A 23,978-nucleotide genomic window follows, 5' to 3' on the forward strand; every position below is an offset into this window, starting at 1 on the left:
TTGCCTTCGGTTGTCTGCACTCTGGATGTGCTTTTTATTTTTTCAGCTAGAGAAAGCCATCCCACTGCCATGTTTGTGCGAACATGTTCCCCTCTGATATCTTTTGTTGAGATGAAGTAGCAGCCAGTGGTGCATTCAAAATTTTGTGCTTCTGGAGTTCTGCTGCTGTGGAGATTTTTTTTTTTTTGCGTTTTTTTTTTGTTGGTTTGGTTTGGTTTTTGTTTTGTTTTATTGTTTTAATTTTAACATTTTGAAGTGTTAAGTTGTAAGGCATGTTGTAGGAGGTGGAAGCTGAGGTGAACATGGCAATCAGCTGGGGCATGGGCAGTTACTGTGGATGTCAGTCTTCCTTGTGATAGTGATTTTGTAGGATAATTAGTTATGTGACATCCATAATTGCTACCCTCAACACAAAGATTAAAAAAAAAAAAAGTGATTGATAACTTTGTGATTGCATTTTTGCTTGCCATCATCTGCTGCTTGTATATGTGAACAAGAGAAGTATGCAAATACACATTGTCCCTGGACTGGTGGTGTAAATCTCTGCTGCAAAGCTTGCCTGCTTCGACTTTATGTAGGGGCATGTGGTCTTGGCCCTTTGTTATGCAGTGTGTTGCCTTCCTTCTAATTTGTTCTAGCAGATTAGAAGATAGAAAAAAAATAGTAAAATACTCTTAAAGAGTACTTATGTACATGTGTGGGTAGTTCTTTAGGACAGGAGTGACCAAAAGCTAGATGATGGCAAAATCTCTTTAGAGCCTGCATAGCGCTACAGTGTTTAGTTCCCTTCACTCAAAACAGAGTTTTGGGATATCTAGTTTGAAATCAAATGTAGAAAATATTCGACAGGTTTCAAAGAAATAATTTGCTTCATGTTCTAAATATTCTTGGAAGCACAGTTGTAGTTCTTGGGGATTTAGAGTATTCTGTTCATAGAAGTTGCATTCCACAAACATATATACGTGCAGTGATTTAAAGTTAAAACTGCGTTTTCTTAACCTGAACATAACTTGGCAATTCTAGATCTTCATCTGCTTGTTGGATACATGTAGCTTGACAAAGGACTATGTTTTTTTTTCTGTGTTTGAGGTTTTGGACAAACCTACTCTTAGAGAAGAACGATTGCTAAGGACAAGGAGAGTTGTTACAACATGAAAGGAAAATCTTTCTTAATGTTCTACTGGATCAGAAAAATATGTGGTTTGTTTTGTTTTGGTTTTTTTTTTGTTTGTTCTTTTTTGTTTTGTTTTTGTTTTGTTTTGTTTTGTTTTAAAGCTGTGTTTGGCAAGAGTTCTTTGTATTTTGTTTGGTTGCGAAACTTGAAATATACAAATGCTGCTGTTTGTTTTCCTGTAATGAGAGGTTTCATATGCCATACTTTTTCAGTCTTAATTTTCAGCATTTTAGTGTGGCCTTTCTTCTTCTTTCCTAGTAAGAATACTTATTTTCTTTTTGCTTATGAACAAATATACTTCTCCCTTTGAGAGACCCTTTCATGGAAATACATAGACACCAGAATTTATATAGTGGAGCTAGAGATGGATGGTCTAGTATAAATCTGCAGTTGACAGCCTAGACTCTGCCCTGTCCCCTGTGCTCCACGAGATCAATGATTTGCACAGGGATAGTTCAGAGGTGAACTCGATTAACATGGAAAAGTGCTATTCCGTTGTACAGCACAACAGAACTTTTTAAACTTTTTTACTTTAAAGGCAAGGGAGACCTCCTCTGGGCAGAAGGGCCCTAAACGGAGCCTTTTTGGGCTGCGTGTTCGGAGGCGAGAGGCCGGGGAGATGCGCACCTCTCCCACTCAGGCTGAGGACGTAGGGCCGCTTTATTTCGCGGCCGCCCTTCTGGGCCGGGAGCCCAGCGCTTGCCCCGGGGCGTGGCGGGGAGACCCACTGCGGAGCCAGCCCGGCGCTGCCGGCCCGCGGGGCGGGGGGATCGGGGCGCGGCGCTGCGGGGCAGGCGCTGCCGGGCCGCCGCCTCCTCGCCGCCCCGCAGCGGCCCGGCAGGGGCCGCCCGGGGGCTCCGGCCGCGCCGCCCCCGCCCCTCCGCGCCCCCCTCCCATGCGCAGGGCGCGGCGCGCCGGCCCGGCAGGCGGCGGCTGCGGCGGCCGGGGGCTCCTCGTCGTGGGGTGAGTGCGGGCGGCAGAGCCGGGGGGCTGCGCCCCGGTTCTTGCGTGGTTGCGGGGGGCTGCAGCGTGCAGCCCGGGGGTGGCCGTGGCCGGCCTGCTAAGCCTCCCGGGCGGCTGAAGCGCTGGCGGGAGTAGGCAGACAGCGTTATTATTTTGTACCGTCATCATTTTAATGCCTGCGATTGCGGAGACTTCAGTTAGGGCCGGAGAGCAGCCGGGAGCTGGCTGCTGCAGTCCCTGGCGTTCGCTTGCCAGCGCTGGGGAGGTGTGCTGTGGATGTGCTGGGAGGGGATTTTCCTTCCTTTTTATTTTATCGCAGTCGTTTCCTGGCTCATCTTCTAAGGGCATGTGGTCCAAAGAGCAAGGAAGAGTCACTGGAATGATGTGGCAGAAATGCTGTTTTGCTACATCTCACACCGTTAAGTATGATGCATATGCTCTGTTGCACAGACAAAGTCTGTGAAATTTTATTGGTGGTATTTCAGGTTTTTTCATGTTTGTAGGTTCAGGTTTCCCTCAAAGCCACCAAAAAAAACCCCTACCTGGAGTTTTTTAAGAAGTTGGAAAGCCTTATAGATACAGGGGATCCGATCAGTGTAGTCACCTCAGATTGCCAAAAGTCTGTCAAGTAAATGGAACAGCTGGAATCTAAAAGCAAAGGTTCCTTGCACAGGCAAATCACTGCAATGGGAAACAGAGGGTAGCAGTAAATGGGTTCTTCCTCCAGTGATGATTCATAGGATTCTGTCTCGAGCAGTTCATGCAAGTTGACCAGGTAAAGGGGTGAGCAGTGAAGTGAGAAGTGGTGATATTAAGCTGTGTTACAATACCAAAGACAAGGGACAGCTACGAAAAAAAAATACCAAAGATGTTATAAGATTGTCTGGGCAATAACAGGGCAGATGGAATGGCAGAGGCATGTACATGAACAGGAGGAACTGATTTTCCACGTAGAAGATGGACTGTGAGCTCACTGCTGTTGCTTGGGAGATAGATCTTGGTGTCATGACAAAATGAAGGACTGTGTCTCATTTCATAGGACCTCCTGGTTCTGACAGTGGCCAAAAGCAGGTGTCTAGGGAAGAGGGAGGAAGTTTAGGGCAAACACACAGAGATACTTTCCAGTGCTGTTGTCCCAGACTCCAAGAATTTGCCATTCAAGGTCTTTCCTGATTAGAAGTTTAAACTCGTGTGTTTGGTGGCTTTTTAACCAAGGCATAGGAGTATGGTGTGTGATGTGGTCTGTTTGAGTGGGGAGTTAGGTTTTGACATGTGTGTTTTTTGTAATCTGTGTAAGGGCAAGACATATCTGAATCCTAACTGTTGCAGGGCCAATCTACAGTTCTTGGCTAAAGAAATCCAGGAAATGCTTGAACTCTCAGCTGTTTCCGTACAATTAATCATTCACAAATGTACTTTGATGCAATCAAGTTGCTATTTATAGTTATGACCTGAGGGTTTTATGAGACGAAAACAAGAACTTCCACAGATGAAATAATCTGTTGCTCTAAAGGTGTTTCTGAGGAACACTTTGACACATGTGAATATATTCTGAAGGGGTAGGTTTAACATATTAATGACAGAATTTAGTGAGATTATGGAAATGTGTGGTTATAAACAGTTTCAGTTAAAAAAACCCCAAAACAATAAAAACTCTTTCATCATTAAGAGGTATTATTTTAAGGCTAGCAGTAAAAGTGCAGGCATTCTTCTGCGTTACTGTGTCTTAATATTCATCCGCATGGTTTGTAAGACATGGCTTTAAAGTTTGAGCCTGTGTTCAGGTATTTGGAGAACTAAAAAAAAAGTTCTAGCATTTCATATGCTGGAAAGGCATAATACTAGAAAGTTTGTGGCCTGGTTTTTAATAAAGTTTTAAGGAGTCTTTGGTGCTGGAGGAATGGGTGCTTCGTGGCCTGTAAATGAATTGAGAATATGCCCATGATTCCTAATGTACTAATTTCTATATTCACTTAAAGCAACCAAGTTGAGAGTTCGTGGTTTTAGTAAAGGCCACTGTTTGCTTGGCACCATGTCTGCAACTTCTTTTTATGCGGAGAGATGTCTGAGAATATGGGCTCTATGTTAATGATTGAACAGAAACACATAGCTAAATACTGTGTGGACAATTAGTGGTTTGTGCTTTTGCTCTGGTCCTGCAATAGTGAAGTGCTGCTGCATTTGTGCACTTCATGCAAATTTCAAAGTGCAAAATTGAATGAGAATGCCTCTGGAGTAAAATAAGTCTCAAATTAAATGTGCATTTTTCCGAAAAATATTTCTGGAAATAAAAACTATTTTAAAACAAGGTAGTTGGTTTCAAGCAAATGTTTGTGTTAATGGATAGGATTGGAAAATTCAACAGAGTTGCTATCTTTTTTTTTTTTTTTTCTTCCCCTCCAGTGGAGGTGTGAGTTAACCTTATTTAATATTATGGAATGATGTGTTTCTGTGTTTTTAGGAAGGGACTGTCCAGAGGTTCTACAAATCGGTGTCTCTCAGGAAAAAGTGGAGAGTCTCTTCCAGTACTTTTTGAGAGAAATGTGCAGGAAGCCATCAACAATTATACTTGGTATGCATTCACTTCTGAAATAGTACTGCATTAAGGAACTCTTGGCTTAAGTAGGTATTTCAAGATTGGTATTTATTTTCACTAGCCATGCTTCTGGTAATTCTCATGGATGACAACTGTTGCAGGATATAATGCAGGATATAAATGAACCTAACCCAACCAATGTTTAGAGGGTTTGAACTTTGCTCCTGGTTTGTGTTATGGATTTCCGTATTTTTAGAACGTAGTGAAGAGCACTGATTAAATCTGGAAGGAAAGTCAGACTTTGTGGTTAAATGCAAATAATGCTCACTAGTGTTGCAGGTATGTTAATTTTCAAGAAGTTTCATTCCAGTTGGTGCTGGTTAGGATTTGCCTGGCCTGCCCACCTGACTGCTCCTGCTTTCACTGGATCCCAGGGTGGGTGGTAGCTGGCAGGGACCAGCTAGAGCTTTCTGAGAGCTGGAAGGTTTAAAGTTCACCAAGTCTAACAGCATAAAAGACATTGTGTACAGATATGTAACTCAATGCTATTTAAAACATTTGTGGATATGTTGGACTCAGTTTTGCATTACTTTCTTGTGATAGCATCTAATAGACTTAAAGAAGGCTTATATTATCTTTAGTGCATAGTTTTGATGTGTCCATTAGCTGAACTGGAGAAAACAAAATTGTTAGAGGTGAAAATGCTTGGTACGTCTGTGTGTATATACGTGTGGATATGTATTTGAATATATGTGCATGTTCTAGAGTGCCCTTACAGTTGCAATGACACACATACATACATATAAAAGTGTAATGCTGTAAAAACAATTGCATTTAAGGCAGTAAATAGTACAAAAAGGAGCATGCACTCATTGCATTCTACTTAAAAACATACGCTTGCAACTCTTCACATAGGCTGTAACAGCATGTTCTGAAAATCTTGCATCTGACAGGAATATGTATCACTGTCACTGTCCATTTATGTGATCAGTTGCATTATTTTTAAAATGTTTATACAGAACACCATTCTGTTCTTCATTTTAATTTGTCTTCACAGTGAAACGCTTTCATCTAGTGGTCATGCAACACCCACGGAGTTGAATAATTCTTGGTCTGGAATAAACAGCTATACTACTGGTTTGTCTACTGAAAGAAGTTCGGTTGACTCCTGGAGGGATGATGTATGTCACAGAAACTTTTACAGTACATTTTATCTAAATATTATAAAATAGATTAATTTTTACAGAAAATGCACATGCAGCGTATGTCCTGTAGGGGAAGTTAACCACTTTCATTCATTATAGCCTAATGATTAGGTTTATTAATTGAATATTTAAAAAATAGTTCTGTTTGCAAGTTGATATCAGTGCATCTGGTAACAAAGAAAAATGAAATAAAAATATGAACAGAATAAATCTGGGGAAAACAAACCTGTTTACCAAAGAGGGTAGGCTTAAGTTTCTGAGTCCAAGAGAGTGATAAAATATGTGTTTTCAAATACTGCATAATGCAGGCAGTGTCTAAATTGAACTATTCTCAATGTTTCGAGCCATAAAGTACGTTCATGAGCATGCATGTAAATGTCCCAGTCTGAGTAAATATTTAGCTCTTACCTTAGCTCAGGTCTGTTTTGTAGATGATGCAGAAGGAGATTAAACCTGTTATGAAGGCTGACTTTGGAGGCACGCCTGATGCAGGCTGGCAGCATTGAATAAATCCAAAAGCATTGTGGTCACTGCCACTTTCATTTTAAAAAAGCCACCCATGGCTGGTAGTGGTAGTTCTGCAATACCTTTTGCATAATATCCTAATCTTCAGGGTACTGACCCCATCTGTTGCTTCCAGCCCTCCACGAGAAAGCTTGACCCTGGATCTTAGAAAAACCTGGTTGTTTTCCTATTCCTTTTCAGTGAGATTCCTTCCACAGCCTGAAGTGGTTGGGGCACTTGGCTGGAGTGAACAGATATGATCTGAGCCCTGAGTATTGTAAATTTTTTCCCTGTTTCGGTGTCTAATATAAGTGGCCAAATGTCACTATGAATGGTGCCCCAGCCAAGGAACCCTCAGCTGTGTACTTGTTTCCACACCACTGGATGAAGTCGGGCTCTTCCCTGCTGCCATCATATGCTTCTGCACTTGCCCATTTCTGGTTGCTCTGGGTTGTACCTTCAGTGGAGAGGTATGAAAGGCCATTTCTCACACCAACAGCTGTTTCCTAACCACCAGCTTGTCATGCTGCAGGAAGGTGCCCCCTCTTTGCCTCCTTAGCCGTTTTACTCAAGAACAAAAAATGCTCCTTAAAAAAGCAGGAAGCGTTTGTGCTGTGAGTCCCAGAGGTGCAGCGTGTGTGCTTCACTCTATCTTGGAGCAGGGCGGGGAGCCAGGAGTCCAGACACCTCATAACTGGTGTTTTCTCTCGGCTGGTCCTGGGCAGCTAGCTCCTTTTTGCTAAATCACCCTGCTCAGGCCAGCTACCTGGGTTTTTGATTTTGCACTGCAGTGTAAAAGTTGCATCTCCAAAGCAGGTTGTTTGAAGATCCATTCCAAGATGCTCAGCCTAATCTGTCCAAGTTGTCCTGTTCTTTAAATATTATGGGTTTTATTATAAATATATATGCATATTTGCTAACAACTATTATTTTTATAATATACAGGAATTTGATGAAGCCAACACACAGAGAGTGCACCAGTTATTTTGGGAGATTGATGAAATGCTGTTTGAAGGAAAAGTGACCCCTCAAACTCAGAGCCTGCAGGCAGAATGTGCAGACTGGCTTGAACAATTTCCTCATCTAAGGTAAGGAAATTTCCTGCTGGTACTAGTTTTAACCAGTTATCACTCTAATTTGATTTTTTGAGGTACCCTTGTGTGAAGTGCTCTTGATATGTGGTATCAGTAACACTTGCATTCAAATCTGGATCCCTGGGAGTGAGCTATGCCATAGTCGTGCAGTAAGTCTGGGTGGTGGTATACTAGCAGCTAATGCTTTTTATTTTGCTTAATACAATGAGTGGAGGCAAAGATATTTTGGCAGGATGTATTGACAATATAATAATGCACCATTTTCACAATGACTGAATACAGCTTTTAAAGAAATAAATTTATTTATTTATTTATTTATTTATTTACTGCAAGTGAAGCCATACTGTGAAATTCCAAGAAATTCAATGTTAACTCTGTTATTGATTCTCCTAAAAAGAAATGAAAAAGGAAGGCAACCACATGTTTCACATACATTGCACAGTCTTCATAGGCTGTGTACATCAATGTAAAACGATGTATGATACTAACCTGGCAATAACTAGTTGAACAGATGGGATGACGCCTGCATGATTAATCATAATTGTTTTGCATAGATGTGTGAAATGTCTGGGCAACCTGATGACTGCTTCTTGTAAGGAAGGGGACAGTAGTCAGCGTTGCACTGCGCTGTGCTGTCCTGCCTTCGTGAATGATGACATGTCATTCTTAGTGAGATGCGGGGACTCTAATAAGCTATTCTGAAAATAGATCCACACGTGTCTTATTTTCTAGTCAGTTGTTTGGTAACACCGTTAAAACAAGCACTGTCAATAACTGTGGTATGCTTTCAGTGCTTTTAGATAATTTGCACAGGCTTGTTACTAGTAAATATAAACTAAAATCAACTTACAAAGCTTGTCACACTTTCTCTGGAAGAAGAGAGAATTGTTAAATAAATGAGACAATTTTCATTAGCATTAAGCCATACTTTCCCCTTTTAAAATCCTATAGCAATTAGTAGAACATACATAAAATGGATGCAGGTTTTTGTGCTCTGTAATTCATTCAAAATATTAAATCATTTCACTATATTTTCAGAATACTTTCACTACGTGTTGTTTTTTTTTTATTTTAAAGTGAGTGATTCCCTGGATTCCCTGTACTTCCTGTACTTGTGATTTTTTTTTTTGATTTTTTTTTTTTTTTTTTTTTTTTAATAATTCAATTCTAGTGCTGGCAATACCAACCAAGCCCAGGAGGTTGAAAGTGAACTGAAGAAATCTGGGAGCTTGGTGTAATTTGGCACAAAGGGATGTGGTACATCCTGTGGTTTAGAGAGAAAAAAAAGCTTAAACCTTAAAACTCAGTTTATATTGACTAGTTACTCAAAATAATAGCTTCTGGGATAACAGATTTATTTCTGAAAGTTGTGCTTCAAAGAGCTCACTGTCCTTTTTAATTTGTAAACCAGCTATGTCAATATATGAACACTTGGATTGGCATGTAGGAATAAATATACTTGAGAACTGTCATCAATAAGAGAAAGATCAGATCTATTGAAAGAGAGATTTTTTTTTTCTTGGCTTACAAAATAAAGGTAAAAAAGGTTGTTGCTTAGAGTTTCATGTGGCATAAAGTGCTGTTTTGTGAAAGGTAGTCTGAAGAAAATGTATTCAGGTGAATGCGAATGTTGCTGCTTGCATTACAGCTGGGATGGGCAAATTCAAGATTCCTTGTGAATTCCTGTGAAACACAGTTCAGTTAGTGATTATTATTTACCTGTAGTATGTTCTGAAATTATTTTATAGAGTAATTTTGTGTACATTTAGATAGAGTTGATTTTACCTTTTCTCTCTGCCTCTGAGCATTATGCATGTTGGGTTTTGTGCATTTTTCTGAACTTTAATTCTCATCTTAACTATCAATGTAAACATTTTGGCTTAGAGCTTCTGCTCACATTGATGGATACTGGGACTGGATAAGTGAAGTCATAGCAGATGTTATTTGACTTCTGCATCCATTTTTAAACGTTCTTATTGAGTTTTGATAGGAAGGAAGTGTGTTTACCTGCCTTTAGAACAATATAACGAGTCTGATTGTTCGCTCCTAAAAATTATAAGCTAGAATATCATCTTACATAAGTTGGCTTTAATGACTTAAATACCAGGCAATGCTAGTGCATTACATAAGGCCCTGGCCTCTCCATAAATTGCATTTTCAGAGCAAATGTAGGGTGTGCTTTTGCATCACCTACTGTTTGCAGGTATTTATAGTCTTGATATTTGCATACAGAGTGGATTTCCATCTAAGATATCACTCACTCTCTCCTTTTTATTCAGAGTTCTAGGGAAGCAGCTCCTATTGCCAAAGGATGAAGGCTTTCAGCATTTTCAGAGCAGAAGTGATTCTGTGGATACGAAGTGCTTACCTGGCCTCCATGAATGTACTAGTAATATAAAAGAGTACGTTAATTTTTTTAAGCTTTCTTTTTGGTCTTCCTCTTCAGAAATATGTGCAAATATTACTTTCGTATTACTGAATCATTTCAGTATAATTAAATATGCACTTTCTTCTTTCTTTGGATATTTAGTTCTCATTCTGTTTATGTTTTTTTCAGGCTCTGCGTTTCAGGCTCTAAGCTGATCCCAACAGCATCTCCAATACATAAATCACTAGATTCAAGTTCCCCTAGGATTTCTGCCTCTGGCTTATCCACGTATTCCTTCCTGGAAGAAGAAATCTATGATGTGGATGGAAAAACAGAAGAATATTTTGCCTTTGACAACAAGGAGCTGTAAATAACAGATATGTGTATTTTTGAAGAAAATAATGAAAAAATATGAGTGAGCCCAGTCAGTGTTCATAGAATGTGTTTCTCTTCTCTAAAATAGAGTTTCTTCTCTCCCTGTATTCAGTAGCACAGTGGTCAGAGCACTCACTGGGCATGTGGAAGATTGGGTATGTTGTCTTTCTAGTGGTTCAAAACTCACATCTCCCATGTCAGAGGAATGTGTCTTAACCACTAGTTGTTTTGAGGTGTTTTGTGCATGGACATTCAATAGAATAAATGTGTTATTTTGAGGCAGGGAATGGGATGAAGGAATCCCTTCTTCCCAGGCGAGTGCCTTGGCAACAAGGTTGTTTAGGAACATTACACTGATTGTGCTCTCACTGGCTGTCCTAATGAATCTTAAATGCTTTTTCCACGGTGTATAGCAGCTTTGTGACGAGAGGTGCAGGATACAACCTGCACTCTCATAAGTAACAGCAGTAATGGAGTGGTCTTCCTGACAATGCAACCTAGGTTTCCCATGGCCCAGTTGAATGTTTCAGCAACTGGGCTACTAAGTAGAATAAAGACCATAATGTGGTGTTTGCTAAAAGGCCTCTACGAGAGGGCAAGTTTTGTAGAGCACAAAGCATGACTTTTTGTGCTAAAGCTTGATGCACTTACAGGAAAAAGGCATGGTTGTTCTGAAAAAACTGAGAAACCCGACTGAGACCCAGGTAGACCCTTTGAGTCCTGTTTTTGAAAGAGGGGGCCTGGGTGCCTACCATTTGAGAAAGGATTTCAGGATTAAGAATCCTCTTAGGAGTGAATTATCACTTTCTTTTGCTAAGTAAGCAAACTTAATTTTGGAGGACTTGCCTGAAGGTGCTCTCCTTTGTGCCTCCTTGATATGCAGTTTCTTATTTCCTTCTCAGGATTTGATTCTGAAATATCTTACTCTTGATAAGTGAAGCATTAGGAGTTACAAAGCCCGATATGAAAAAACCTTGGTTGTTTTGTGAGTTATACCATTCAGCCAAGACTCAGTTATAGTTAAGAAGTTTGCAGTTCATTTTGAGGAAGAAGTGATTAAGAAGAGAAAGAGGAGATAGTAGAAACCAGTAAGAATTTGGGATCATCCTTGAAATCTCAAAAAAATTGCATTTCCTTAGAATGAAGTATCATGGCATTAAAAAAAAAAAAAAAAAAAAAAAAAAAAGAGCGAGGGTTAAATCTTTCTTCTTAACAGTGTTTTAGAAGGCCAAATTAGGAAATATTGCCACACTGTGCTTCCCTAAGTAGGAAGGGAGGGTTGGAGGGCAGGGAAAACGTAACTGTCCACACAGCAGTGGAAGAGAAGGAGGTGAGCGTAAGACTGCTATTCTTGTCAGGCTGCAGAAATCCTTTGAAGTTGTCTTTGATCAGTGGTGAAGTTTTGCAGATGTATGCAGGTACACAGGACGTGACATAAAAGAAATGTTCTGGGTGATAGTCCTCTTGCCAAATGCAACAGAAAATATTTATGTTATGGTAAAAAGCAAAGCATAGGATTTAGTCTCAAATGACTCATATAGAGCTTTTCCTTCTAGAGCTGCAGATCCTTCTGTTGGAATGCCCAAACTGGACATTTAACTCTTTATCTGCAAGCAGAAGAAAAAAAATATCATTATATGTACCTGTTCCCATAGGTACTCTATGTGTTTGAGTTTGAATTTTTTTGTGATATACATCTGACTTTTCTCCATATGTATGTTTCTATTTATTTGGTGTATTAGAAGGGAAAAAAAAAGTTAAAAACCGTGGGAATTCATTTGAATTTGCTTCCTTTAGTAGTGATGATGAGAGTTGGGAACAAAAGAAAAGGCATCTTGCTGAGAAGAGGAGTAAGCGTGGCATTCCCCCTGTTTCTCCCAGTGCCTGTATCAAAGATGCTGTGGCTTCTGAAGTATTTGATCGTATCTGGAGCAATGTAATTGGAATACTGGAGGAACTGATTAAAAAAAATTGGGAAACTAATATCACAGGTATTTGGTATTTTTGATATGATATTTATTGAATCTAACTCAGGAAAGGTTTGTGTGTGTGTGTGTGTGTTTTTTCGCCTTTTTTTTTTTTTCTTTTTCCTTAAAGCTTGGGAAATCTGGTTAAAGATAGCCATGTTAGTAGATATGTAGATATGTAATGCCTCGCCACGTGCACGCACAACCCCCTGCACCTAAACTAGAAACATTCCTATTATTTTTCATGGAGAAAAAAATAAAGGAAGAAAGGAAGAACTTAATTGCAGGAGAGCATTTTAAAAAAATGTTATTCACGGGCTTGGGATGCAAAAAATTGATGCTGTTAGCATCAATTGATGCTGTTAGCAGGGGATCACTGACGTGATCTGAATCTGCAACCTAGGCATCAAAGTCTCTTAGTCCTCATTGTCTGAGCTTTGTTAATTAAAACAACCCTTAGGTAGTCAAATTGTTAAAGCGAGATAGAGAGCCTTGCTGACAGTGCAGGAGTTCATGAGTGTAATATAGGATGAAGAAATGGTGATGCATGCAGTTTTATTTTATGTTTTAGTATTCTGACAGACTACAGTGAGCAAAAGCAAAAGCTGGGAAAATTAACTGGAAGTGAAATTCTGTTTAGTGTGCATGTATTTTCTTTGGAGGCAGAGGGAAATTTCAGTTCTTCTTTTAGTGTATTTTGAAAGGACAGTGACAGAAGTATACTTGGGGTCCAGTTTTGGAAATTACCAAAATTTAAGGTACAGCCAACCTCAAATATAAGTCTACAACAAAGTAAGAAATGGCAAAATTTCTCAAAATACTTGCAGCATCAGAACTGAACATTTCGGGTGTTAATGAAATATAAAAGGGCTTTTTCACAGCACGGGTGGTTTAGCTCAACATTATAGTTTAGGGAGCATAGCTTAGCAGTTTTGTGATAGTCATGCTCTTTTATCTTTGTGAAGGGCATCAGCTTATGACGAATAGATAGTTAACCAAAGTATTTTGACTAGGAATGCAAAAGAATTTGGGTTTCTGATATACCTAAGATGGTAGTATATACCCTAAATGAAACAGTGTGTAGCTGCTGTCAGCCACGGATAGGATCAATAAACTTTTTTTTCTGTTCATCTGTGTCTGAGGTGGGTTCATTTCAGTGGTGGTGGTGGTTGTTTTGTTTTTTCTTTCGTCTGCTCTAAAAAACTCTCTGGGAAATTTCGAGTAACATTCAGAAAGTCTTAGCAGTATTTGTTTAAATCCCCTCCAACTTAGCTTGTATAGACTACCTTATTTGTCAGTGTCAGAGAAAGCAGAAACAAATGGGAAATGCTTTCAGAAAAACATAATTTATGTTAGATTTTTAAATACCATGTAACCTTAAAACTATATGAAAGTCTTTATTTACTATGCCATGTAGTATTTTTTGAATCTCAACAAAAGATGGCTGGTAAACGTACAAAAAGCAAGTTATTTCATGAACTTTTTTTTTTTTTCCTGTTGTGCAGAGGCTGACAAACAGGTGGAGAAACTGAAAGCTGTTACAGCAAAGCTGCCACATTTGCCAGTCATTCGTATTAAGGCAGATGCTGGGATCGTTCCTCTTCCCAGAGGCTCTGAAGCACGAAGTGTATCTTTTGGGTCTCATTTTGTTTCCTCGCAGGTAAAAATAACTTTCTGTCAAATGGTGTTCTTTTTTCTGTTAACTTTGGACAGTCGTGGTTGAAGCTAGAAAAGGCTTTTTTTGTTTTTCTTCCTTTTTTTAATTTTATTTTTTTTGTTAAACCAATTAGATATACTTAAAGTAAGTCATCTCATTTAAAATGAAGTTTCATTAAATGTGCATTTCTTGTTTACTGTCACTTGTTTTTTGGTGGGTCTTAAAGGTGCCATTTACCACTAAGATATTGCTGAAGTTAGTTTACAAAAAAACCCACTTGTTAGACTGTATTTCATCCTTAGAAAATAATGCTGCTTTTATTGTGGTCCAGTCATTTTCTCAGTAAAATTAAGGAAACAAATGAGGCTCTTCCCTGGACTGTAGGGATGTGAAGTTGCAACTTAAAGTGATTTACTCACAACCCTGTGAGTTTCAGACTCCCTCATTCATTTTCATCTCTTTTGCCTCTTGCAAAAGGGGACTCAGCTGTACGTCCACCCATGCACTGGCACGAGGCCTTACCTGTCTTTGTGGAAGCTTGTGTTTGTATTGATAAAATGCCCTTTTTTGTCCCAATTTATGCCTTCTCTGTCTGTCCCCTGGCTCCTGTTTTGCATGTTATTTTTTTCCTTTGCCAGCCACTGCTTCTGTGTTTTGTGTGTTTTGGTGTTTTTGTTTTGGTTTTCCTACCCTGTCTCTCTCTGTTCAGTTCAAACAACTTTGTTCCACTTTGTCTCCTCTTTTCCTGTGCTTGCTAGGTAGCGAGATAAGAAACAGCGACGAGAGCACAGCAGTCTTGGTGCTCCCTGCTGGCACACTTGGCTCTGTAGTGGTCCCAGTGGCCAGAAGTAAAATGCTTAAATAAGTAACACCCAGACTCTCTGTCCTTGGGCTGGACTGTGCTGAGGGAAAATGGAAACTTGGGAGAATCAAACTCCATCTTCAACTGAAACTTATAACACAAATTGAGTAACTAAATTGCTCAAGGTCTGTTTGTGAGAATCTATTTAAAATAAGCAAAACAACATATTTGCCCCATCTACTACTGGGAATTCTACTGAACTATCTTAACAGAAACTTTTCTAAGCAGCAAGTAAAATATCTCCTAACTACGGGCTTTTTGAGGTCTTCCTTCAAAAAGAGTAAAGATTAATGTGTATTTGTTGTTTTTACTAGGCTCACCGTTTCTCCAGCAACTTCTGTAGTGATTTGAATGGTGTGATGACAATTCAAGCAAAGCCACTCCAACAGAGGCATATTGCCACAGCAGAAAAAATGCAGTAGGTCTCAACATTGATATCTTGAAAATGCAAATGCAGCATAATTCATATTATGTAAAAGATGTCTCGCAATTATAAAAAGGCATCCTTTTACTTTTTTTTTTTTTTTTTAATCCTTATTCCCTATCTCATTCTCCTTCCTTTTTTCCCTAGGAATGAGCAAGAAGACAAACAGCATAGCATTGCCTCCAGTGCTCCAAATTCAGTGCACACTAGGTTGGGGAGAATTGCTGATAACAGTGTTCTCTCATCATCTCGGGTACTGCTGGCATCTTCTAGGAAGCTACCAAGCCACTGTAGGTTACCTTCTCTCACTTCTGACCAACTCTCCTCAAAAGCTCCTAATATGTACAATGATGAAATCCTTAGGGAGCCTAAATTGTGAGTTTCTTCATTTTATTCTTTTCTTTCCTCAGAACTTTACTGAAATTTCATCAGTGAAGGATTTTGCAAAATACCTGAGAACTAGCCCAAGATTTATTATTGATTCTAGAATTTGGAGAGAAAAATAAAGCAAGCAGAACTATGTTTTTTGAGGAGAGGCATTTGTTTTATTTTTCTGTTTTTACATTATGTGCTGTTACTTTCTGTAGCTGAGCTCTATAAAGAAATGTACTGCTCAATAATTTCATATTACTTCAGTGAAGAAGTCTTCAATTTTTCCTAAAAGAGGAACCCTTAAAATTCTGTAGGGGTGCCAGCTTGGATCGTTTCTCTTCTGCTCGTGCATCTAGAACCCAGAACAAGTTACCACCAATAAACTCAAAGGCTGTTGAACAGTATCTTTCAGCACCTCGACAGCAACAGTGCTCTGTAAGTTGTGTTCATTTTTGTACTAGTGAAGAACATCAAGCTGTTTGGAAATAAATTGCTCTGTGTCAGTGGTTGAAATGAGCAATTCTGCAGTTTGTATTGGTTTGTATTTAATACATGGTCCTAACATGCTAATGTGTGTTACATTGGGCTACCATTAGAATGCAAGAGAATCCTGTTTAAAACCTCAGGTCACAAACAGATCATGATGACTTTCACGTCAGACTTTTCTCTGACAACAGAAAAATCTGTTTTAAAAAACACGAAGAGAAAAACAACCAACCAGATAGTAACCTTGTACTTACATGCTTTTGGGTTTAAATAGCTCTTTTCAGTGTTTTATTCACTAATTAATGCATTCTGAAATCTGTCTGAAAAAAATGAGTACTCTTAAATTACCTTAAATTGGTGCTTTTGGTTAGTGAAAACATTTTTTTTTTTCTCCTTCCGTTGTGTTTTTTTGTATGGCAACAGAAAAGGTTTGGTGTGTGGGGTTTTGTGTGTGTGTGTGGTGGGGTTTTTTTGTTTGGTTGGTTGTTTTTTTGTTTTGTTTGTTGGGTTTGTTTGTTTGTTTGTTTTTTAAACTAATTCAGTTGCCGTGTTCTCCTAATGCTTCTTTTAATTCTCTCAGCATCGAGGACAATATGCTCATAGCAGAGTGTCAAGTGCAGTGCCTGGCAGTACAGAGCAACGGCCCCTCAGAGAAAGAACTGTTATTATTGATCAATTTTCAAGGCCCAACACAACTCATACATTCAGGGTATGTTACAATGTAAGTAGAGACATGGAAAAGTGAAGAAGCTTCCATTCATGCCCACTGTTAGTCTACAGAAGGTCTCATTTACTGACTCTCTCCTGATTTCTAATGTAGAGGGATTCCTGCTACCTGTAGAGAGGAGGTGGTTAAAAGGCTTTGGGAGGGTGAGGGACCTTGAAAAGCAGGCCTAGTGTATGAGGAAGGGATTTTTTTCAAGTCTAATGTATCAAGCAGTTTGTTTGAGGGTGTCTATGCACTAGAAGTGTGTGGTTTTAGTACTACTTGGATTTTTGCAGCTTGGTAGAACTCACTCTGCTGGACTAGATTGTAAAATATGTAATCAAACCATTTCAGTAGATAAGCATACCATACTGGCTTATAGTATGTCTTTCTACAGACAGATACACCTCAGAAGAGATCACTGACTCCCATGGATTTTGCTAACCACCGAGGAACAGGTCAAGCATTTTTAATAGGTAGGCAAAGCAAGAATCACTTGGAAGGCAAAAGGCCAACAAAACCTATTAACCCACAGTACAACTGAGAAGTAAAGTGCTCAGGGAGAGCTATGCTCGACATGAAAGAAGAACAGCTGTGCTTGGCAGGATCTTCTGAGTTTGGTTTTGAAGTTTCTTCTCACTTGGTCTGAGGTAGCCCTAACTCTGAGGAACCCTACAAAGCTTCTTTCATTGTTATGACATGGAAGGGAAAGGATTCTCCCTCATTGTGTATTGTGATGTTTTTGTGTGTATGTGGCGGGTTGTGGTTTGGTGTTTGTGGTTTGGTTGTTGTGTTTTGGGGTTTTTTTTTGTTTGATTATTTGGGGTTTTTTTTTTAGACTTTAGCGTATTTACAATTATGGCAAGAGTAAGTGGTGTACAGGCTAGATGTTCTGCAGCTGCTAGAGTAGCAACACAAATACAGGTTTGTGAACTGTTTCATGATGTAAAATTTATTTTTAGTTCCCATATAAATTCACCAAATCAGTAAACATTTTATGTGCGGAAAAATAAAATGGAAAATATGTGTTTTAACATAAGTACAGAGCTTTATTGAATAAGTAAAAAAGTCAATATTGATTTGCAAGTATGTCTTTCATTTATAAGCTCTACATGGCTTATTTAGTTCCATGGTTACAGTAAAGCTGACTTGCTATTTCCTGAAGAATTTGAGTGCTTGTACGTAACCTTTGTTTGTTTGGAAGTTCCTTGAGTTTAAATAATTACATAATTGGCATTATTATATAAAAGGTGATGTAAGAATAAGGGCAGGTTAGCCAACATTGCCCTGAGCAGGCTGATGGAAGCAATTAATACATAATCTTGGAGTGTCTTCCAAATTCTACCACAACTAATGAACAAGGTTTTATCTTTTCTAGGCTCACAGCATTACTACAGATCCTTTCAGAGAAATCCTCCAACTTCAAGGAAAAGATTTCAGATTGCTTCTTAAACCAGCTTAGGAAGAAGCAGAAACCCCCTGCACTGAATGGAAGACTGAAGCACTAAATTTACGGTTGGACTCAATGATCTTAAGGGTCTTTTCCAACCTGAATGATTCTATGATTCTAATTTGATAGCTAGTATCTTGATAACAAAGAACACGTGCAGTATGCTGGTTTCTGCCGACCCTTGCAATCTTCAGGATGTCTGCATTGCTTTCTTTTAAACTTGTCTGACCAGAAGTTAGATTAAAAATTAGAGAAAAATTAAATACATGGTTGAAGTATCTGCTCTGTTTGCAGAGTCAAGATGCTGCTGCTGCTGCGCTTTCTTCTTGGGCATTCCTCATTTTTCTGCCTTTCCTTAGAGAACTGTTATTCTACCTATAGAAGTAAATGTTTAGAGCATGAAGTCCTATTCCCACTTTTTTGTGTTTCCTCAGTGTTAAAGATTTTTCTAGTCTATCCAAACATCAGTTTTACATAAAATTTATACTTTTAAACGGGAGATTGTAGCATCTCCTCTTTAACTGTTGTTCTAACTTTTTTTTTCATTTTTCAGTCTGTCCGCTTATTGCAGTTGCTCTCTTATCAATATTGTCTGTCCCTATTTTTTCTTCTTCCTTTAATTCTTTGAGATAGAATTCATTCATTGCCTCTACTTAAGTCTTTCTAATCTTCAGTAGCTATGGGAACTGCTGGGATAAACTTTGTTTACAGGAAGCAATGTTTTTCCTGTCAGGCCAAACACGTCTATAGATGCTGAGCAATTGAACCTGAATGCTGACAAGTTGATAAGACTGTTCTCACTTCTTGAGATTGCCTGTTATTTTACAAATTAATCATAGCTTGAAATACCCGAGCCTTCAAAGTTTTAACACGAAAATATGTACTTACCGGATGAAAGCGTTGTTTCGTACCTCTTTGTGTAGACCCAAATGGGAAGATCAAATAGGAGATTGGGATTGTGTTCTGCCCAGAGATCACAGCCCTGATCAGGTCCCTGGCTAACAGCACTGTGTGCATTCACAGGCAGGGATTCCTCCTTCCAGCAGAGAGCCAGCAGTTCAGGTATATGTGCTTGAAGAGCTGTTGAAGGGGAAGGGGAGGAGGAGAAAAACTTATTTGCCCAAATTGTGCAGTTAAGAATAGAATCAGTTTCTTCTACTTGGAACTAATACCAGTTCTCCTCACTTCCTTTTATGAATGTTCAGGGATTGGTAACCCAAGGCAAAGCATTTGTAATGTATATTTTATATCTGTACTGTTAATCAGATTTCTGTTTTTTGTAAATGGTCCTCAAGAACTGCATTATTTTGAGTAAATTAAAGCATTTTTAAATTACTTTCCTGGCTTAGTATTTTTTCTTCTTTGGCTACGCTAAGTTTACTCACCAATGATATCGTGGTACAGTATTTGAGAAAGCAGAACACTTTTGCTTTGGAGTTGCAGGTGGATTTCATGCAGTTTCTTCAGAAATCTCAGGTCAAAGATGTTACGACATCCAAAATTTACATTTAAGTCTTCTTCAGCAGTATGTCCAAAATATACTTCTGCTCTCGTGAGTGCTCCCTCCTGTGCTATATAGACATTGATGAGAATGCAGAGAAATGATGGCAAAATGTGTCCCTTGCCATCTCGTATCACTTCATGTCAACCCAGATCTTATGTTGTGGACTAAATGAAAATATAAATACCTGCCAGTTTGTTTCTATAGTGGCAGAAGTGGGAACCACACAGTGAAGAATGGTTCATCATCTGGCACTTTGTGAAAGAGAGAAGATTGCTGACCTCTGCAAAGCAATGGAGCTCAGTCACTGGATTTCTGAATGGAGGGAAGAGCAGAGAAACAAGCATCTGCTCCTGCAGCTTGAAAGGAAAGGAAAAATCTGCCAATTACTAGAGCAGCAATGGAACACTCTTAGGTGGCAGAGGAGGGGGAAGAGGAGGGATATTTGCTGGCTACCAAAAGTGTTTTAACACTTTTCCCTTTTGGTCGGTTTTTGGATACCTGACAGAATCATGGATCATCTTACATCCTGATAACCAGCATGTTGGATGGAGTTCTTGACTCTTGATTTTTGTTTTTCTCATGGTCATGGGACTAGTAAGTCTCACTTTCCATACTACTTGCACACCCAAGTATTTAAGAAGCCCACTTGTGCACAGGAATGGTGTTAACATGAATGTGTTTGTAAATCTGGGCCTCTATGGCCATACAACAGCAGTTGCTACAAATTGGGCCCTGTACTTACTTGCACATAATTCTGAAGCCCAGAAGGAGGTTCACAGAGACATGGACAAGGTATTTGGTGTGTTTTCCATTCATCCTTTATCAAGGTTGAAGAAGTGGAGGTAAGAATGGGTCTTGTGGCCGTTCTGGAGCTTTAAATACCTAGAGGTGGTTGAGATGGGTGCTGGAGGGTCTGTAGGAGAGAGTACTCAGGTTTCCCAAGTAAAGGGTGGGGTTTTTCTCTTTTTTCACTGTGAAGCAGTTTATGGAAGGTCACTCGCTGTTGTTTTGACCCTTCTCCTCCCATTGCCTTCTCTCCTCAGGAGGATATGAAGTACCAAAAGGCACAAATATTCTTGTCATAACTTATGCCCTGCACAGAGACCCCAAGATCTTCCCCAACCCAGGCAAGTTCAGCCTGAGCAATTCTTCCCTGAAAATGGTAAGGGAAGGCACTTGTGATGCTGTCCAGATATTTAACATTGTTGACAGTTTGATGTATCCATCACTTAGTAGCTGACATCTCTAGTCTCACTAGGGGGCAATGTGGAGGAAATTTCACCCCTGTTTTTTTCCTTTTCAGTCTTGCAATGATTTCATGGTAGGCTTTTCAGCGGGGTGTAGGTGTCGGGGTGTTGGCAGCAGGGGTGCTGCTGGAGTGGCCTTTGTGAGAAAAGGCCAGAGAACGCAGTTGGTGCCTGCTGGCTACCTAGTGGGCCCACTGCAGGACGTAGCTGAGCCCAGAATCTAAGCTGGTGGCACCTCTGTGAAAACGTATTTAAGAAAGGGTACAAGAAATGCTGGACAGACAGAGGAGGTGTGAAAAAGAGTGCAACATCAGTGCAGACACCAAGGTCAGTGGAGGAGGAGGAGCTGGTGCTCCAGGCACCGGAGTGGAGGTTCCCCAGCAGCCCATGGAGGAACCATGCTGGAGCAGGTTTACCCTCAAGAGCTGCAGCCCATGGAGGGGACCCATGCTGGAGCAGGAGAAAAGTGTGAAGAAGAAGAGGAGGAAGTGGCAAAGAGGAACTTTTTTGTCTTTATTTCTCACTTCCCAACTCTATTTTTAATTGGCAATAAATTACATTTCCCCAGTTGACTCTGGTTTGACCATGATGTTAACTAGTAAGCAATCTCTCAGTCTTTATCTTGACTGATGAACTTTTTCATCCTGTTTTCCCTCCCTGTCCTATTGAGAAAGGTGAGTGAATGGGTGGGTGTCTGACTACTGACCAAGGGTAACCCACCACAGCTTCTAACAGACTGTTCATCTATCACTGTGTATACACATGCGCATCAAATGGATTCACTGTGACAGTGAATTTCATAGAGAAAATGTCAGACACCAGATATTCTGTGTTGCAAGAGTGTGGGTGGGCAAATTTGCAGTCTTACCTATTTTTGTGACTCGCCATCACAAGTTATTCCACATCTTAAACTGACCTTTTTATTTGTGCTCTGTGATCTCTGGTTTGTTTCATATAATGGGTAGCACGCTGCTAAATGCTTTCTTTAAACTTATTAGAGTTTAGCAAGGAGGAAGCCCTGTAGGATCTAGCCAAACCACAGAAGAGTGGGCAGAATCTCCACCCATGATCTTCGGGTGAGTTGTGGCCATCTAACTCAAGAGTATGCTTTTAACACACAGATGAATAAACATAGGTATGATGCTTTGGTAGCTACTTAGTATTGATGTCTATTAGTTATGACAACGTCACTGGTACATTATTACAATTGCTTTACAAGAGCAGGCTGTGCTCTGAGGAATGGGTGGTGGCCCAAGCTTCAACCTGCTTTGTTGCAAGGCATGTTATTACTCTGGTATGCATCTTCCTGGCATGGAAGATTTGGGTTTCTTAAAGAGGAGGCCAACTTGTATATTCTGTTGGAGACAATTAATTCATAGAAAACTTCATGTTGTGAAGCAGTCCCAAATGATGGCTACAGAACAGAGCAGTTCTTGCTGTATGGTGAACACCAGGTTTCAGAAACCATACCAAAGTATGGTTGCTTGAGGTGAGCACAGCAATCAGTCTGTCTCTGAAAAACCTAGCTGTGGTCTCTGTCTCAAATGTTATTAATCTCCTTTACCTGTGTGAGGAAAGATAATCCACAGAACGATTTGAAGCTGAGGTTTTTGTCAAGCTTTGGGCTGTAAAACCTGGGTTTTGTGGATGGGTGAGATCTTTTTAGCTCTTCAGAACCGATACTGTCTTTTCAAATAGAGACATTCTGTGGTATCTTTTATTTGTGCAGGTGATAGCTGTGGTGACTACAAACTGACCTTTTATTTCTTTTCAATGCAAGTAACTTTCTGTACAAAATTTAATGATGTTGCAATTGTCTGTGTTGAGAAAGAGGGAAGGTCTTCCTAAGCAAAGCCTTTCCTAACCGCAAATGAATTGTAGTGATTGCTAAGGTAGCAACTGGTTAGTCTTGCTTACTGTGGATGCTGTGTGCTTTGTAAGAGATGGCAAAAGTTCAAGTATGGCTGGAGCAAGGGACTGATGTAAAGAGCACACCACAGTTTTTCAGAATGTGTTGTGTACTTCTCTTTTGTCCTTCTATTGGACTGGATCCATTTTAGCTTTGCTTTGGGTTTTTGTTTTTCTTTCTGGTAATAATGATTTTATCAGTTTCCAGACTCTATTGATAGATGTGTGCCTCTCCTACAGGACATCCTCTTTTGAAACTTATAGTAAAGGTTTGTAATGACTACAAATCTCAGAGACATAACTATGCCTCAGAGATGCCAGATCTCTCGTTTCTTCTTTCCTGGGTATATCTTTTATATCTTGCAGTGTAGCTGCTGCGTTCCATTAGGAGCAGCATTGCCAGCTGCTGGCAGGATTTTGTAATGCTAGTTCTGCTGTGTTCCATACTGCTTTCCCTGTGTCATTTCACCCTGTCCCTCCCGTTTCACTGTGTTTCAGTTTGTTTTTTTTAATGTGTTTTTTGTTTTGTTTTGGTTTGGTTTTCTGTTTGTTTTTTTTGTTTGGTTGTTTGGTTGGTTTGTTGTTGTTTTGGTTTTTTTTTTCCTGCAGAAGGAGTTATCAGCAGTCAGAAAAGCAGATTTTGACTCCGAATCACAATTAACTGCTTCATCTAATTATCAGCTCCATAAAGGCAACAAACTGCAAGGTTTTTTATAAAGAGACTATAATTACCCTGCTGATATTCATGCTATAAAGACAAAAGGTGAGCTTCTTAATACTGCATGCTTGCCTCCTTCCTGGGATGTCACCTGAACAAAGACGGGACTGATGACAATGTAGCTTGCCTTATGTGTTTACAAGACAGAGTACGTATCTGCTGCTTTCTGTCATAAATTATTACAAATAACAGCAAGAGTAGCAAAGTTCATTTCCAGCTGTTTACCATGCAGAAAATGCAATGGTCAGCATTTATGACAAAGTGTTTGCTGGGACACTGCAGGTACCAAGTGCCAAAACTTAACTCCCTTCTGCTGCCAAGGGTCATCAGCCCTACCTTAGCTTCTGGTATTCTGAGCTTTCTCTATTTGTGTTTCTTATCACAGGTGCTTTGTTTATGCTGTTTGTTGGTCTACTAAAAATGCTGGTGCAGTCAATTTTGGTACAAAACGGAGAGGA

At 39.7% G+C, this 23,978-nt stretch overlaps 1 protein-coding gene across 5 annotated transcripts; it reads left to right on the plus strand.

Moving 5' to 3' along the window:
- Window positions 1-2,066: 2,066 nt before the first annotated feature.
- FAM149A (family with sequence similarity 149 member A) lies at window positions 2,067-19,438 on the plus strand. Of its 5 annotated transcripts, none has more exons than XR_010606116.1 (14): window positions 2,067-2,137; window positions 4,599-4,709; window positions 5,731-5,854; window positions 7,328-7,470; window positions 9,756-9,878; window positions 10,034-10,210; window positions 12,017-12,210; window positions 13,692-13,846; window positions 15,020-15,123; window positions 15,277-15,504; window positions 15,816-15,936; window positions 16,568-16,696; window positions 17,095-17,169; window positions 18,072-18,152. XR_010606116.1 is itself a non-coding variant. In XM_065633905.1 (14 exons), the coding sequence occupies exons 1-14, from the start codon at window positions 2,070-2,072 to the stop codon at window positions 18,143-18,145; spliced, it is 1,842 nt and encodes a 613-aa protein (XP_065489977.1). In that variant the 5' UTR covers window positions 2,067-2,069; the 3' UTR covers window positions 18,146-19,438. The 5 variants fall into 5 exon arrangements, 4 of the variants coding, with proteins under 4 accessions (XP_065489977.1, XP_065489978.1, XP_065489979.1 ...); XM_065633905.1 differs by having other exon boundaries at window positions 16,568-16,708; window positions 17,091-17,169; window positions 18,072-19,438; XM_065633906.1 differs by having other exon boundaries at window positions 17,091-17,169; window positions 18,072-19,438.
- Window positions 19,439-23,978: the final 4,540 nt, after the last annotated feature.

Source organism: Caloenas nicobarica, chromosome 4 (assembly GCF_036013445.1).
Source record: "Caloenas nicobarica isolate bCalNic1 chromosome 4, bCalNic1.hap1, whole genome shotgun sequence".
Classification (NCBI taxonomy): Eukaryota; Metazoa; Chordata; class Aves; order Columbiformes; family Columbidae; genus Caloenas; species Caloenas nicobarica.

Coding starts and splice junctions, on each gene's coding strand:
- FAM149A (XM_065633905.1), top strand. CDS start 2,070: ATGCGCAGGGCGCGGCGCGCCGGCCCGGCAGGCGGCGGCTGCGGCGGC. Junction 10,211..12,016: donor GCCTTTGACAACAAGGAGCT/GTAAATAACAGA, acceptor TGCTTCCTTTAG/TAGTGATGATGAGAGTTGGG. Junction 15,124..15,276: donor GCCACAGCAGAAAAAATGCA/GTAGGTCTCAAC, acceptor TTTTTTCCCTAG/GAATGAGCAAGAAGACAAAC.